Source organism: Oncorhynchus mykiss, chromosome 3 (assembly GCF_057628025.1).
Source record: "Oncorhynchus mykiss isolate SJ-2025 chromosome 3, ASM5762802v1, whole genome shotgun sequence".
NCBI lineage: Eukaryota > Metazoa > Chordata > Actinopteri > Salmoniformes > Salmonidae > Oncorhynchus > Oncorhynchus mykiss.
The window spans coordinates 77,354,342-77,371,819 of NC_143024.1; the positions used below are offsets into that span (position 1 = coordinate 77,354,342).

The following is a 17,478-nucleotide window of genomic DNA, read 5'->3' on the forward strand; positions in this document are numbered from 1 at the left end:
GGCTGCATCTCTGATCAGTCTTCTCCTTGTATGAGCTGAAAGTTTAGAGGGACGGCCAGGTCTTGGTAGATTTGCAGTGGTCTGATACTCCTTCCATTTCAATATTATCGCTTGCACAGTGCTCCTTGGGATGTTTAAAGCTTGGGAAATCTTTTTGTATCCAAATCCGGCTTTAAACTTCTTCACAACAGTATCTCGGACCTGCCTGGTGTGTTCCTTGTTCTTCATGATGCTCTCTGCGCTTATAACGGACCTCTGAGACTATCACAGTGCAGGTGCATTTATACGGAGACTTGATTACACACAGGTGGATTGTATTTATCATCATTAGTCATTTAGGTCAACATTGGATCATTCAGAGATCCTCACTGAACTTCTGGAGAGAGTTTGCTGCACTGAAAGTAAAGGGTCTGAATAATTTTGCACGCCCAATTTTTCAGTTTTTGATTTGTTAAAAAAGTTTGAAATATCCAATAAATGTCCTTCCACTTCATGATTGTGTCCCACTTGTTGTTGATTCTTCACAAAAAAATACAGTTTTATATCTTTATGTTTGAAGCCTGAAATGTGGCAAAAGGTCGCAAAGTTCAAGGGGGCCGAATACTTTCGCACGGCACTGTATTCACCCTGTGTCATTTATTCCAGATTTTAAACCTAATCCGGATCTGCATTAGGATCAGTTTGGTCTTAAGTAGCATATGTTGAAGTAGTTTTATCCTCTCATAAACTGCCAAATGTATGTGATTGCAGGTGGTTTTGTGACATTTTGAACAGCTCAAGATTCTAGAGTAACACACTGGACATGTCTGTTATGGGATGGTTTTAAAAAGATGGTTTAGGTGTCTATTGAGTTTGTTTCCAGTTTCATAAGCTCTCCATCTCCCTGTGATAACAGACGTGTTAGTAGACCTTGGTCTGGTATTAGGGCCTCCCTCTCTGCTGTCTTATCTGGAGGATGAAGGATAATGTCACTGTGCCAAGGCCACAGCTGAAACATGCAAAGACCTCCATGTTCAACCCACATCCCTTCAACTCAATCAACCCCTCTAGACTAGTTAGTGGGATGACATGTTAGATTGTGTGGTGTTTGGTTTGACTTGAAAAGGATGATTCATAGTATGCATTTTAATTTCTTAAAATACACTAGTCATTCATATAAAATACAAAATACTATTTTATCAATCAAACATAATTTAAGCTATCATTTACAGTTTGAAAATACAATGCCAAAGTTAAAAACATAAGTGTTCTACATTAAATAGCATAGCAGAAGTCACTCAGATACAACGATAGTTCCAACAAAATAGACTCAAGGAGTGGAAACAAACAGTCAGTCAACTACATGTACAGTCAGTCAACTACATGTACAGTCAGTGAACTACATGTACAGTCAGTCAACTACATGTACAGTCAGTCAACTACATGTACAGTCAGTCAACTACATAGCTGAGACCCAGGGATTTGAACCAAAATGATTTCCCAATCATATTGTTCTGAAGAGAACCACTTTGTTGTTGTTCCGTTCCACTGTTCTGACCAGAAAAATAAAGTTCTGAACTGGTTTGAACCCCCCCCCCCCTCAAAAAGTACTGGTTTAAATCATTCCTTTCTGTTTTTATTTATTTTATTTTAATTTTACCCCCTTTTCTCTCCAATTTTCGTGGTATACAATTGTTAGTAGTTAAGATCTTGTCTCATGGCTACAACCCCCGTACGGGCTCGGGAGAGACGAAGGTCGAAAGCCATGCGTCCTCCAAAACACAACCCAACCAAGCCGCACTGCTTCTTAACACAGCGCGCATCCAACCCGGAAGCCAGTCGCACCAATGTGTCGGAGGAAACACCGTGCACCTGGCGACCTGGCTAGCGTGCACTGCGCACGGCCCGCCACAGGAGTTTCTAGTGCGCGATGGGACAAGGATATCCCTACTGGCCAAACCCTCCCTAGCCCGGACGACGCTAGGCCAATTGTGTATCGCCCCATGGACCTCCAGGTCGCGGCCGGCTGCGACAGAGCCTGGGCTCGAACCCAGAGTCTCTGGTGGCACAGCTAGCACTGCAATGCAGTGCCCCTGTTTCTTTTTTAACCTGTGAAATCAACCGTTTTTTTTTTTACATTTAGCTCATTAAATTACTTCACCAATCAGTGTGGATAGAACAGGCAAACTAGTTGTTTACATGCGTGATGGACAGAAATGTAGCCTATAACGGAAGATGCAACTGATATTTTACTGGTGGGGAGAGAGGGTTGAGGAGGAGGCTTGAAGATCTGGGCATCTTGTTATGACATGCATTATCTGAATTAGGTCCACAGAATTATACCTATGAGTAGCGGCTTGTATGGAGAAACTGACTGTCCTTTGAGCTAGCTTGCTAACAAGCTTGAGCTAGTTAGATAACAAACTCGTGTGTGTAGAGCGGCAGAGTGAGGGCTTTCCATAGATACTTTGTTGCATTTTTTTGTGGGACAAAAAAAAAATGCCAGGAAAGTAAAATAACGTTATTAACCGGTTGTCATGCATTTAAAAAAATAACGGTTCAGTTCCGGAACAGTATGGATCACTTTCATTCCCGGTTCCAATTCTGTTCTTTGAAATGTTTTGTTATTTTCCGGTTTTCTGTTGTGTTTCCTGAACCAGTTCCAACCCCTTGTGGGACCTATTCGAGTGATTCTACTGCACATTTTCCACTTCTCCCACAAAAAAGTCACACTTTCCAGCATCTCAAACACAGAGAAGCTAAATCTATATGTTCTTGATCTCAGCTTTCAGTTCTTGGCAGTGTCCAGCGGGCACTCCTGCATCTGGCCGTCGTCCACGGCACCCTCAGGCAGATGCACAGTCATGGTGCAGGCCCGGATGCCGCCCAGGGGTTCCAGCACATTGAACACCCGGTCCCACTCGTCCTTCTCTGGGTCGTAGCGCTGCACGATGTCCACCATGCAGCGGCTGTTCCAGGAGTAGCCCCCAACCACGTAGATCTGGCCCTGGAGCACGGCCACCCCTACATCACTCTGGCCTCGTGGCATGGCCGCCACCACCGTCCACTGGTCCACCTGGGGGAAGATATAAAACGCAGGTATGAGAATTCTCAGAATTCCGCATTTCTCCAAATGCCATTGGTTCCTTGTTTGGTTGTAATTTTCACCCAACCCAGAAAGTTCCTAAACTTTAAGGGAAAGGAGGATACCTAGTCAGTTGTACAACTGAATACATTCAACTTCCGCATTTAACCCAACCTCTGAATCAGAGAGGTGCAGGGGGCTGCCTTATTCGACATTCACGTCGTTGGCGCCCAGGGAAAAGTGGGTTAACGGCCTTGCTCAGGGGCAGAATGACAGATTTTTACCTTGTCAGCTTGGGGATTTGATCCAGCAACCTTTTGTTTACTGGCCCAATGCTCTAACCACTAGGCTACCTGATCATCAAACTCAGGACTTAAGTAACAGTTAGGATTAGAGGTTTCGGAAAAGTGGTAAAATTGCTTATCATATTGTTGGGACCAAAATCAGGGCCTTTGCCTTGTTTCACCTCAGGGCTGTAGAATTCACAGTTAAGTACGTCATCATAGTCGCTGCTGCCTCGGAAGTGGTTCCCTCCCATCACATAGAGCCGATCGCCCACTGTGCACATGCAGTGTAGGCCACGCAGTTCCATCATGTCGGCACGGCGACTCCATGCGTCAGTCTCAGGGTCATAACACAACAGCTCCTTCTGGAACGTGTCCCCTGTGATTCCGCCTGTTGGATCAGTGAATTGACATTGGTTTCATTGTTAGATACTGTAGATACTATGACAACATGTTTACTAAAATACTATTTTATGTCTACAAACTAGTATACTATGGTTTTAACAAGACAAACATTTTAATTTCAATCCATATACCATGGTCAGAGAGAGTTTTATTTTGGGATTTTATTAGGATCCCCATTAGCTACTGCTAAATCAGCAGTTACTCTTTTTGGGGTCCACACAAAACACTAAACAGGACATAATACAGAGCATTAATAGACAAGAACAGCTTAAGGACAGAACTACATAAATGTAAAATAAGAATACATTCATATAAGTAGGCCTTAACATTCCATGCATCATATGCTCATATGCTCATACATACATGTTAACGGCAATACTGCAGCCATTCATTTTTTCTCCTACTTTCTAAGCAGGCCCTGATATTCTAATCTCACAGCACCAGTGTTCTGTAAACAACAGAAAATCTCACAACATTAGGAAGACACACTGTTTCACACGATCGGTGTCCTTGCTGCTTTCGTCTGACGTCAATACTATGCATAATCATGTGAAGTTCCACCGAGGTCGTTGACTCCAGCTCACTTCCCCTGACTTTAACAGATCCATGGAGTTCAAGGGGAAGGCAGTGTAACTTTGGTAGTAAATGTGAAGGATGGACCATGAGAAGGAAAGATTGATGGTGTAGGGAACTGAACTGTGAGCCGGTGGTCAGGTGCTTTCCTATACATACTGTCAACCACCAGCGTAGAGTGGGATAGGAGCATTAATGTGAAAAACAGAAATGTTTAGGTCTGAACAGGAAGGACGTGGTCTGGTGCTGCGAGCTGCAGAGAGCTGTGGCCATTACCCAGGCTCCCAGTTTCCGGTCTGGAGTGTGAAGTCACGAGCTCTGCTGGTCGGCTACTGTGTAGCAATGTAGCAGTGCCGAAAGCCCTAGTCTGCCCTAGAAAGCCTATGTAAATTACGATTGCCAGAACGGCCAAACACAAAAAATAGACAACCGTTTTGGCCTCTAAAATGTGTTTATTATGATCAAGTTCGAGCCCCACTGTGAATTATTTTAAAATTCGCTAGAAATCGAGATATTTAATTAAATGGTGATCCATTCTTGACTACTACATTTGTAGTCACACAGGACCACATGCTGAAACAGAACAATCACGGGCTGGCAGGCTACAAGGAGACTCCCGGTTTACTCTCTCAGGCAGGAAGAAAACGACTACATTGACCATGATCCTTTGCTTGCTAGGGCCACTTTCACCATGATCCTTTACAATTTTTTGGTGCAATTCAGCCCACATGAGGTTGGTGGCACCTTATTTGGGGAGGATGGGCTCGTGGTAATGGCTAGAGCAGAATAAATGGAAAGGTATTAAAAACATCAAATACCCTGATGAACATTATACCCTGATGAACATTATACCCTGATGAACATTATACCCTGATGAAGACAGCTTGGCTGTCGAAACGTTGATAATTACATTTTTGCATCTGAGCTCCTAAAGTGTGCGGCTCTCTTTTATTTTCAAATTAACAACATCAAACACATGGTTTCCATTTGCTCCATTCCAGCCATTATTATGAGCCAACCTCTCCTCAGCAGCCTCCACTGATTGCCCCATTCAGCAATATGGTGGCTTCAAATTCAAATACTTCCGGCTTTATGCGCAATCGGGAGTTTTCCATAGGAATACATGGATGGCGTCAGCGCTATCACTATCTACTGGTTTCAATGTCTATGCCATTAACCCATTACCAGAGGAGGCTGGTGGGAGGAGCTATAGGAGGACATGCTCATTGTAATGGCTGGAAGGGAATAAAGGGAACAGTATCAAACATATGGAAACCACATTTGACTACATTCCATTTATTCCATCCCACCAGCTTCTTTTGCACATTACACCCTCCTCTACATGTTCCATAACACATCCAATGGGATCCACCTGCTTTTTGGGCTCAAACTACTAAACCACTGTTTAAATGATTGCAGATTAAAAATGATACATTTTCTACATGCACTTTCAAAACATGTGTTCAGAATAAGCTGTTTTCTGGCTATCTGTGTGCAAGACTTTTACACAATTGCTTTTCAGAGAGCTGTGGTTAACCTCGTCGGAAAATAAGTGTATGACCCATTTCAACCAAAGGTCTTTGTGTTTCCTGGCCCTCATAGTTGCTAGGAGACCGACATAGAAATCGACCAAGATGAGAATGAGAACATTCCAGAACTACTATGTTTTGTTAAAGTCTATCAAAGCTGTTAATTGACAAGAGTCGATTAAAACATGTCAACAACACAGCCTTTGTTTGAATTAATTAACTCATAACCTCTCCAGTCTCAGCTGTTTTTATCAGGGCAACAATCACAGTCAATTCAGGCCTTCACATTGTAGGTTTTAACAGTTTGGTAAGTTTGTAATCTAACTACCAGTGGTCTGAGAAACTCACCTGAGACATACATCAGGTCACCATGGACTGTCCCAGCATGCCCGTAGTGGGGGTCGACCATGGGAGACACGAATGTCCACTCATTCCTTCTAAGGTTGTAGCACTCCATGGTGTCTAAAGGAGTAAAAAACAAATTCACTCAACATGCACCTTAAAGATCATAATCCCTTGTAATTTATTGATATTTCTGTGTAACAGATTGCAGGAAAAACCTATCCAGTACACTTAGTGACTCACCAATCTCTCCTGAGGCGTTCCGGCCCCCAACAGCATACAGCTTCCCTTTCAGGGTGCTCAGGTGGAAGAAGGTTCTCTTCTCATTGAGCGAGGCCACCTGCAACCACCGGTCGAAGCGCGGGTCGTAGAGGTAGGCGCTGTCCACCGCCGTCTTGCCCTTGGTGTCGTAGGTGCTCTGGCCGCCTACGATGTAGAGAAAGCCCCCGAGCAGGGCAACGCCGTGCTGGTAGCGGGGAACCTCCATAGGCCTCAGCGCCCTCCAATGGCCGATCTCCTCATCATACAGTCTCAGCTCCCTGCTCACCACCAGCTGCTGCTTCATCACCCCGCCCAGCGCCAGCAGGTGTTTGGCGTCCGACCGGATGCGTGTGCGCTCCGTCTGTAAGGAAGGCTGGAGGAAGGGCATCATCTGGTAGTTGCTGGCCTCTAGCAGGAGGTTGACGCAGGCCGTGTCCGAGCGCATCATGGCCGCTCCGCCATCATCGTGCCCCTCATCCTCCTGGGAGATCTCGAGCAGCTCAGTGGGGGTCATGAGGGGGAAGCGGACCTGGCTCATCAGGGAGTAGGCGGCGGAGCGGCGAGTGGGGGGGTCGTGGTCCAGCCAGGAGCGGGCGATGCGGTACAGCTCCATCTCAGAGAAGCCCTTGAGGCTGTCGCTGGCCAGGGCGTTGGCCAGGCTGGGCTGAGAGAGCTGCAGGTAGTGGCCAGACTGTAGCAATGCTGACAGGTTCTGACATACAAACTTCCCAATGTGGGCCTGTACATCCTCCAGGAGCAGGTCCCCGGCGATGCGCTCCACCTCCATACAGTTATCAATGGTGATCTGCCACACAAACAGGTAAACAGACAAGACTGGATGAACTTGTGAAGGGTCTCCTGTTTTTACATCTGCCAAACTTTCCAGTGACTCTTCAATCCACCCATCCACCTGCCTGTTGTTTGTGGGGCGGCAGGTGGTTAGCGCGTTGGGCCAGTACCCGAAAGATTGCTGGATCGAATCCCCGAGCTGACAAGGTAAAAATCTGTTGTTCTGCCCTTAAACAAGGCAGTTAACCCACTGTTCACTGGTAGGCCGTCATTGTAAATAAGAATTTGTTCTTAGCTGACTTGCCTAGTTAAATGAAAAATGATTTTTTATTTTTTATGTTTCAGTACCAGTAGGTATCCGGATTCACTAACCTCAGTGCTGAGCAGCTTGTTGCAGAAGCCGAGGACGGGGAGGACCTGGAGGAAGTTGGCAGCCTCCAGAGTGTCCTGCAGGTTGGTCATGCTCAGACTCAGCCGGGATGTGTAGATGAACTCTATGATGTTCTTCAGACCTGTTTTACTCACCCCATGGAGCTTAATCTCCCTCATATCCTGTTCTCTCATACCCCCTAGAGAGAGGGAGCGAGGAAAAGGGAGAGATATAGAGGGTGGAAGCTGTTACAGTTAATGGTGTAAGAGTGCAAGTATATTTTAACATAGTGAGATGTAAAAAGAGGACGTTTTAAGTCAAGGTGTCAGTGTCCTTGTCTGGAATTTGTTTCTTACCACATTTCCCCTTTATGGTGATTGGTCTGAGTGGACGTGATGAGTGCAAGTACAGTAAGAGAGAGACTTTATTAGCTCAGCCCTGAACTCGTCTGTGAAACAATCTTACATACTTAGGATCATTGATCCTTTGGGAGCATATGCCCTCGACAAATCCTCTCCACCACACATTGTAAAACAATCACCAGTAATTTAAAAGGCACTCGCCTTTTAAAGCTATCTTTTTTGCAGGTGCATGGTAACAGTTGAATACAATGAGAAAAAAAGCAGGAACCTGCACAAGGCTCTTGATAGTATCAAGGCTCTTTAATAAGCTTTACGTATCGCCTTCACAGTCTACCTTAGAGCTTTGGTGAGTTTTTTAAAATTAGCACCCTTATGTAGGCCTAGCCCCACCCACATTCGTTCCACGCGTCGAATGGGGTTGAAGTCGAAGGAAAACAAATAAGTGCTACCAAATATAACAATATGCATTTCATAAATATTCTAATAAAGTGTGAACATAAAACACGTCTGTAAAACCACAATGAGGATATCGACCTACCAAGCAAGTTTTCATAAATCATTGGGTACAGCGCAAGAAAAACGTCAGCGTAATCTGAAATAGGGGCATAATTCATGTTCAAATTTTCAACATAACATACATTGGCATTTCATCATTAAGACCTTTAGGAAATAATGTCTGGAGGGTGAAAATCCCAAAACATTCTCTTTTACTCAGAGTATTATTACTATCACCTCCCCTGTCTTATATCTAAACTTTCCCTATGCCACAAAATCTAAAAGGTAGAAAGGTCATGTTTTAGGTCATTAAAATGTACTGCGACTGGATAATCCCTGTCGTTTCTCCTAATTGAACTTTTATGTTCAATGATTCTCTCTTTGAGAGAACAAGAGGTTTTACCTACATGGCACAGCCCACATGGACATTTAATAATGTAGATAACATGGGTGGTGGAGCACGTAATAATGTCATTTATTTGGAACCGTTTTTCTGTATGTGGGTGGCAGAAATATTCACACTTCATCATATTGTTGCACTGTGCGCAACCTCTGCATTTATAGCTGCCATTCAGAAGAGGGCGTAAAAGAGCCTGTCTGATTTTCTTTTGTGGCTGGCAGTTCAGTTGGCATGGACCAATTTATTGTGTAAATTGTGACCTCTCTTATATACAACAAGTAGTGTATTCTTAAATTCAGCCGGCAAAGCTGGGTCCGATAATTAAACATGCCAGTGTTTCTTGACAGCATCTCCCACGTTTCACGAGTTCAAAGTACAGTATATGTGGTTGTGAACATTACAGAGTGTTCTTTAGCTCTAGTTGGTCTTTTTTTGTAGCAGTTCATCTCTGTTTTCCCCAATGGCAAATTAAGAGCTTCATTCACACATTGTGGAGAATAGCCTCTTCTAACATGCTGACCAAACCGGACACGTCGCATGCGCGAGCGTTGCAAAATAAATGTAGAAATCCATGTTATCCAATTATTGCACCCACACTGCTCGAGCGCGCCAACGAGCGTCTGCGATGCCAAGGGCTAAAATAGAACTCATTCCTATTTCTGACGCAGATCTTGCTGCAAGTCCTGCCTCTCCCATCCCATTGGTTTATAGAAGCAGGTACCTGCGTGCCATCTCCTCATTGGTTATACCCACATGGGTGGTTGAAAGACAAACTGTTTTGCCAGTAGTCGTGGTAATACAATGAAAGTTTAGATGCGATCACCATATAAGTTAAACGATGAAAAAGCCTGGAAGGAGGAGAGATGACTAGAAACGATTCGGTTGGCCGTTTTATGTGTGGATTAATTGTCGGAGTAGAGGTCCTTGTTCATTTCAGGTAAAATAACTCAATGTTTATTTCCCAGGACAAATTAGCTAGCAACAGCAAGCTAGCTAGATAGGACAAATTAACGTTAGCTAGCAAGTGCAAGCTAACTAGCTAGCTAAATTACCATACATGTTTAATGCTTTTCGACCTGTCCCCAAATGAATGTCATTGGTTCAGAATTTATTTTGATATTTTAACCTGCGTGTGGGGGAGGCAAAATAAATTTATGCATGATAACGCACGCGCGCAGCCGGTTTAGGTTCAGTGTTAGAAACCTATTGCGCATCTCCGCTGCTTTTTCTAGATAGTCCTCTGTGGAGTGACATATACGGAGCAGTCTGAAAAACGGGCTTCATGGAAGTCCTCTTTTTAATGGCTCAGGATGGAAGCGGTCCTCCTGTAATATTATTTATGTCCGTTTCTTTTCTATACAGATCTGTAAACAGGGTTCCATTTGATTTCTCAATCCACATATCGAGGTAATGAACACGTTTAGACTCACATTCAATAGTGAATTTGCGATTGGGGTCAATGTTATTGAGTAATACCATAAAGTCTGACAGCTCTTTTCCCGTTCCTCCCCATATGCAAAAAAATGTCGTCAATATATCGATACCACTTCAGGACTTTATTCAAAAATAGATTTTCGTTTTCATTATTAACAAAACGTTCTTCAAAAAGACCCACATAAAGGACCGAGGTAAACACAGACTCTGGTTGGATATTCAACGGATAGTCAGTCGCCTGTAGTTTTCCTTACGTCCACCAACCGCAGTTAGGGACCGTCAACATAGTGACATATCTCAGTTTTCAAATTTGAATAGCTCTTTAACCATTACTCGTAAAACTTTCGAAACTGGTTCTATCTAACCCGATGGCATAGACACATATGACAAACACTTTTTTGGGTCGATTTACAACTCACACTATTTTAAATTATTATTATTTTTTTTTAAATTTCAATAGCTCCTTGGTCATGTGACCTACTGACTTCAAACAAGGTTCAGAATGTACACTCAGTGGGCCTACACATTGCACACCCTTTAGTTTGTCCATTTCATCTCTCACAATTCTACATGAATTTTTTATGTTTTTCAATGTTTCTAATTTCAATAGCTCCTTGGTCATGTGACCTACTGACCTCAAATTACTTTCAGAATGTCCACGGACTGGTTGAGATGGGGGCCACGAGGCATCCAGTATGGTAACACGACCGATCCCGGAGAAGCTGGCGGGAGCCCCGGGGAGAGTTTTATTTTCTTTGTGAAGGGCAGGGCGCCCTGGAATGGGTTCGCCCCGAGAGAGGGGCCCAAGCCCTGGAAAGCTTTGCGGTTTCTGCGGCGTCCGGTCAGCTCTCCCTGGCCCTTGAAAATCTGAGGGAGAAGGTGCAAATCTCACGCAGGGCAGTACCCATATCCGCAGCAGGTCTCCAAGGGGAACAGCCTCTGGCATATTACAACAATGTAGGTAAGGGAAGTTGGCAAAAAAGATCTGTAACTCCGGGATAAGGATTGCACTCAGGCCATGGCCATGGATGTTGGAGCGGGGACTTACGGGTTACCAGGTGCACGTGGTTCCTGACAGCAGGACTATAGATGTTTTAGTAATTCCACGGAGTAAGCTATATGCTAAGGGAGAGGGGTGTTGACCGGGTAGGGAGAGTAGGTGTGGAGGCCTGAAGGGCTGTAGTTCCTGGGAGAAAGCTATACACTCTCAGGCCCAAGGAGAGGGCAGGCAGGCGTGTGGGCCTAGAGGCCTGGAGTCAGAGGTCACCAGGTCAATGGGGGCCTGCTGGAGGTCAGGAAGGCCCCAGGGAGAAGTCCCAAGTGAATAGGTGTGTGAGTGACACTGTCCTTCATGGGGGCAGAGCAGGCAAATTAATGTAAAATCGCGTGAGATGAAAATTGACAACAAAAGGGTATGCAATGTGTAGGCCCAAGGGGGGTACATTCTGAATCTTGTTTGAAGTCAGTAGGTCACATGACCAAGGAGCTATTGAAATTAGAAAATTAAAAACATTAATGTAAAAACTTGTGAGATGAAAATGGACAAACTCAAGGGTGTGCAATATAGAAGGGTGGTCAGTGGACATTCTGAACCTTGTTTGAAGTCAGTAGGTCACATGACCAAGGAGCTATTGAAATTCAAATATAAAAAAAGTTTGTACTTTGTTTACATTCTCTAATTCAACTAGGAATACAAAATGCTGCTCACATTTCCACATGTTTATTAGCTTTTCAAAGCTAATTAAGGGTCAAATAGTGAAAATAAGACCTGCGCAATTTTTCCAACATCATGACACTTATTTGGAGTCTGTGGCTCAAGTGGTTTGAAAGCTATTCAGGATTGAAAGCGCGTATATCCGTTGAATATCCAACCTGAAACTGTCTTTACCTCGGTACATAAAGGTTAGCATAGCTCGGAGCGAATGTGGAGTCCATCTATGTTCCATTTGTTTGGAGATAGTGTTCATCATCAGACCTGAAATAGTAAGACTCTCGACATCTAATGTGACCAAAATACAGTCTTCTGTTAAACCCGTTATTAGTGAAATCTTGTTTATGAAGTCTACAGTCTTTCACATATGATGGCAATGCTTGCACATTCATTTTAATAAAAGAGTCTGTGAAGTTCGACAATGGCTCTAGCATTGAGCCTATTCCTGCAACCACTGGTTTGCCTGGATTATTGCCTTGTTGTGTTTTAGGGTTGTGTAATTTCGACAAAATGTACAGGCATGGATGTATGGCACATTTGCAGCAAGGATATTCATATTCAGGTTTTGAGATAAGGTTATTTAATAGGGCTCCAGATTAGAGCATATATCCCTTTGGAACACCTGTGTGGGATCAACACTCCGTTTTCTATAGAAACGTTCATTGCTGATTTGTCTCTGAATCTCTTCTTTGTATTTTTCATAGTCTAAAACGACAACAGCACCCCCCCTTGTCTGCAGGTTTAATAACCAAAGATTAATCTTTCATTAGTTCATTAAGTGCCTGTTCTTCTGTTCTAGTGAGGTTCTTCTGAATGTAGTTTGTTTTTCTCGTATGTACTGATGTAACCGATGTGAAATGGCTAGCTAGTTAGTGGGGTGCTCGCTAATAGCGTTTCAATCGGTGATGTCACTCGCTCTGAGACCTTGAAGTAGTTGTTCCCCTTGCTCTGCAAGGGCCTTGGCTTTTGTGGCGCGATGGGTAATGATACTTCAAGGGTGGCTGTTGTCGGTGTGTGCAGAGGGTAACTGGTTCGGGGTGAGGAGAGGGACGGAAGCTAAACTGTTACATTGGTGCCGTGACCCGGATCACTGGTTGCTGCGGAAAAGAGGAAGGTCAAAAGGGGGGTGAGTGTAACCGATGTGAAATGGCTAGCTTGTTAGCAGGATGCACACTAATAGCGTTTCAATCGGTGACGTCACTCGCTCTGAGACCTTGAAATAGTTGTTCCCCTTGCTCTGCAAGGGCCGAGGCTTTTGTGGTGCAATGGGTAACGATGCTTCGAGGGTGGCTGTTGTCGGTGTGTGCAGAGGGTCCCTGGTTCGAGCCCAGGTATGGGGCGAGGAGAGGGACGGAAGCTAAACTGTTACACTGACATGGCATCTTGTTCGACTATAATTGAGGAGGTATTAATTGAGGAGTTGTTAACCATAGGACCATAATTTGCTTTTGGGCTTAAAATGGGTACCAGTTCTTTGTTGAGTTTCTAGGCACGAAACAGTGTTTTGAGAAAACACGTGCTTAAGTTGACTTCTTGCGAAAGAACATAAACAGATCTACTTTCGTATCAAATGGTTTGTCTGCACATGCAGGTACAAAAGAGAGGCCCTTAGATAAGACTGGGTTCAAACCAGGGACCCTCTGCACACACCGACAACAGCCACCCTCGAAGCATCGTTACCCCTTGCGCCACAAAAGCCGCGGCCCTTGAGATTTGCGTGTCAGACTTTTTTGGAGAGGTTAATTACTGATTCCTGCTGTAGCTCCGTGTCCACGGCCTGTGTTCCTGGTCCCCTCTTTGACCACTTGCATCTCCTACATCTTTTCCTTCGTGGAGCCTTGTTGTGCTGCTTTCAGATTACTCTGACATTTTTCTTGCGCTGTACCCAATGATTTATGAAAACTTGCTTGGTAGGTCGATGTCCACATTGTGGTTTACAGACGTGTTTTATGTTCACACTTTATTAGAATATTTATGAAATGCATATTGTTATATTTGGTAGCACTTATTTGTTTTCCTTCAACTCCAACCCCATTCGATGCGTGGAACGGATGTGGGTGGGGCTAGGTTGAGGGTGCTAATTTAAAAAACTCACCAAATCTCTGAGAAGGCTGTGAGGCCAATATGTAAAGCTTATTAAAGAGCAGTGATACTATCAAGAGCAGTGGGCGGGTTCCTTTTTTTCTCATTTTAAAACAATCACCAGTGAAATAATTTGACATATAAAAATATATTGACATATTGCATAAATTGAAAGCCCTCTTTGAATGTAATTTATCACAGACTAACCAGTGAACATGGCTTTGAAGTAGTTGCTGGCAGAGGCCATAATGACTCTGTGCACGGGGAAGGTGTCACTGCTGTCCCCAGGCACCAGGATGACATCACACAGAGTCTCATCACCACGGAACAACTCAAACCCCTGGAAGGAAGAATAAGATTCATCTTCCATCAATCGTCTCGATCCGCTCCATGTTAAATGATGTTAGCAACCATTCAGATAGATTACTGAAATAATCGTCCCAGGATTCTTTTTCATCTTGGCAACCCTCACAGCTAAATAATCCTACGAAAAAAACACTATAGTATACTGTAATATTTTTATACGTAGTATTTACTGCAGTGTTTTTGTGGATATGACTGTAGTACACTGTAGTATTTACTGTAGTGTATTTATTGGGATATGGATATTGGGGAGGGGAATGGGTGGATTATATGCATATTAAACATGTGCGTATCAGTACAGTGTGTAGTGTAGTATTCTACAGTATACAACACAATTCTACAGTAAGCACTACACGATCGAGGGATACGACCGTGTGTAGTATAATATTCTACAGAATACCACAAAATGATATTTATAAGCACTACATGATCGAGGGATGCTACAGTGTATAGTATAGTATTTTACAGTATACTACAGTTTACTACATTTTACTATAAAATTCTATAGTAAGTACTATAGTATTCTATAGTAAAATGTAGTATTTGTTATGTGGGATAACCCTATTACAACTTTAATATCTCTGCCTGGTGTATGAGGGCTGGTTGGGTTATACCTGTAGGACTGTGGTGCCATGCTCATTGCTGCTGAACCACCTGGTTAGAGGCCTTGGAGGGAGGCTTGGCTTCAGGCTTATATCAGTGGGTTTCGGGGGAAGCTCCAAGGGTTTAGGGGCTGGGGCTGTAGGGGTTGGAGGTTTCGCTGCTGGGGGAGTGGGACTTTCAACTGTGGCCGGGGCTGGAGCTGGGGCCGGGGCTAGGGGCGGAGATGTGGCTGAGGGTTGGACAGGTTGGGGTGGAGGTCTGGGTGGATCTCTAATAGAGCCTCTGCTCCCCAGACGAGACAGTCTCCTGTGAAACCTCCCCTGCACACTCTCCTTCTCCTCTCCACTGCCCCTGGAACACAACGACGGGTCTGAGAGCTGCTGTATCATCCTCAGCTACAGTATAAATTAACTCCACCCTTTATCACATTAATCTGTCTATGACATTGTTTTTCACATAAACTCATATCTTCAGTGCTGAAAAGTGCATATATTGGATTTTTGTCCATTTACATTAAGGTTTACAGTGGCTCGTCTTTTGAATTCGCACATTGATTCATATACAAAAATCAGGGGCGCAACTTTGGTTTTAGAAGTGTGGGGGCATAATTATAATTTAAAAAATTATCCTATCGGAGAAACATTCCAAACAGCCTACCCGACTGCTCGGAGGCATCTGCATGGCCCTAAAGCACACCGTTGTCTCATTTGGTATCACATTCCAGTTATAAAACTGGGGGGGACAAAAATACAATTTTTGAATGTGGTGTGAAAGTTGTGTCCCTGACAAAATACTTAAACCTAAAAATGACAAATATTTGGATCAGCCTACCCCATCTCAGTTGGTGTCTTGCTGGATGTCCTGCTGCCCCTCTGTGAAAGGTTCCTTAGAAACAGAGACATGAGACAAAACTAAAACAGGGCAGGATTAAATTGATGTTTAGTCTATCAGTACAATATACTTTTCTATTCTCTCTTTCAGAACCTCTTCACTCTGAACAAGCTACAATTTGGGAAATGAAACAGTTGAGTATGTCTTTGTTTCATACATAGGTTGTCTGGTACTCAATGCTGTATAGTATGACTCACTTCATCAGAACAGGCCCAGGGCTAGAGGTGCATGTTTGCAATGTGGGACTTTCTTGATCATATCGTTACCATACTGTCTCTGTGTCAGTGTATACATGTACGTGTACGCTGTAAATGTTAAGACATTCCCGTAACTTCACACAACATTTATGTTGCTATGGTGTAACTTCAATACTTCAACACATTTTCTGATGTTTCTAGTGGATTACAATAGTTTTTATTTTTTTTTACATCTAACAGTAACCTCTGGAATTCCACCTCACTACATATTCATAATTTCTGTTTATATTCTATTTTTGGATCATGGATGTTTCTGTGCAAGACTTTGTGCTTTATATCAAATGTACACACTTTAAACCTGCATCAACAAACATGCGAGGAAAGGAAGGAACCTACCTTGAAGTGATTATTTTCAACAGGTTCTCCCTAACCGGACGGCCTTCTTCCGGCATACACACATAAACATACAGCAATCTGTTTAATGCTTTACAGATCACTAAATGTCTTCCTGCAGCAGCTGGATGCAGAGTGGAACCGTTATGTAGAGCGTGGTAAACAGCAGCACAGTCAGTTTCTCACAGCTAACCGAGAGCTCAGTCACTTCCTGTGTCAGTTCTCTTTCTCGCTCATTTCATTTAACCCTCCCCACCCTTATTTTGACACATTGGGTGTTGTAAAGACAGATGCAGAGATGGAAGAGAAAGCGAGACATCCCACATGCAATTTGTTTCTGGTTCATATACAGACAATGAACTAAGCAGAACAGACTCAGCTGCTAATGCATTGGTGCCTATGGGAGAGCCACCCCCATAAGCAGACCAAAACTGACTTTTTTTTTTTCATGGTAATGGATGGGACATCTTCATTTAACCAACATCTTTGACAGATGTATACAATGACTTGTTGCTCATCCTTTCAAACTCCAGAGACTCCTATACTGTACTTTAGTGTCAAATGGGGCACTACAGTGTCTTAAATTTATATATTTTAAAATTATAATCTCATGTTTCAAATAATTAGTATGTAAAGAAATGTGAGTTCAATTGTACGGGGAAACAAATAGCAAACACCATTTTTTTGTATCAAATCAAACTGAATGAAAGATAAGAGGCATAAAGTCATCTAAAATATTTTACTCACTTATTTTTACAGTAGTTCTCAGAAATAAGAATAAATAAAAAGGGCATCTCAATTCAAGTCAATGATGACATGGGTGGACTGGCAGCCATTGAGTGTACCCATGCCAGGAAGTAAAATCAGGAAGGATCCCTTCAATCTGTGCTGTGATTTGTTGAGTCAATTCAACTGACAAAAAACACACTC

At 43.4% G+C, this 17,478-nt stretch overlaps 1 protein-coding gene across 2 annotated transcripts; it reads right to left on the reverse strand.

The window, feature by feature from the left end:
* Nucleotides 1-1,110: 1,110 nt before the first annotated feature.
* On the reverse strand, nucleotides 1,111-17,396 carry LOC110520412 (kelch-like protein 9). 2 transcript variants are annotated; one of them, XM_090230188.1, is made up of 10 exons: nucleotides 16,552-16,779; nucleotides 15,899-15,952; nucleotides 15,725-15,799; nucleotides 15,079-15,418; nucleotides 14,309-14,441; nucleotides 7,620-7,816; nucleotides 6,441-7,263; nucleotides 6,204-6,317; nucleotides 3,531-3,739; nucleotides 1,111-3,055 (listed from the first exon to the last, which is right to left on the reverse strand). In XM_090230188.1, exons 3-10 carry the CDS (start codon nucleotides 15,772-15,774, stop codon nucleotides 2,768-2,770), a joined length of 2,154 nt encoding a protein of 717 aa, XP_090086314.1. In that variant the 5' UTR covers nucleotides 15,775-15,799; nucleotides 15,899-15,952; nucleotides 16,552-16,779; the 3' UTR covers nucleotides 1,111-2,767. The 2 variants fall into 2 exon arrangements, with proteins under 2 accessions (XP_090086314.1, XP_021453393.1); XM_021597718.3 differs by lacking the exon at nucleotides 15,725-15,799 and having other exon boundaries at nucleotides 16,552-17,396.
* Between the last annotated feature and the right edge of the window lie 82 nt (nucleotides 17,397-17,478).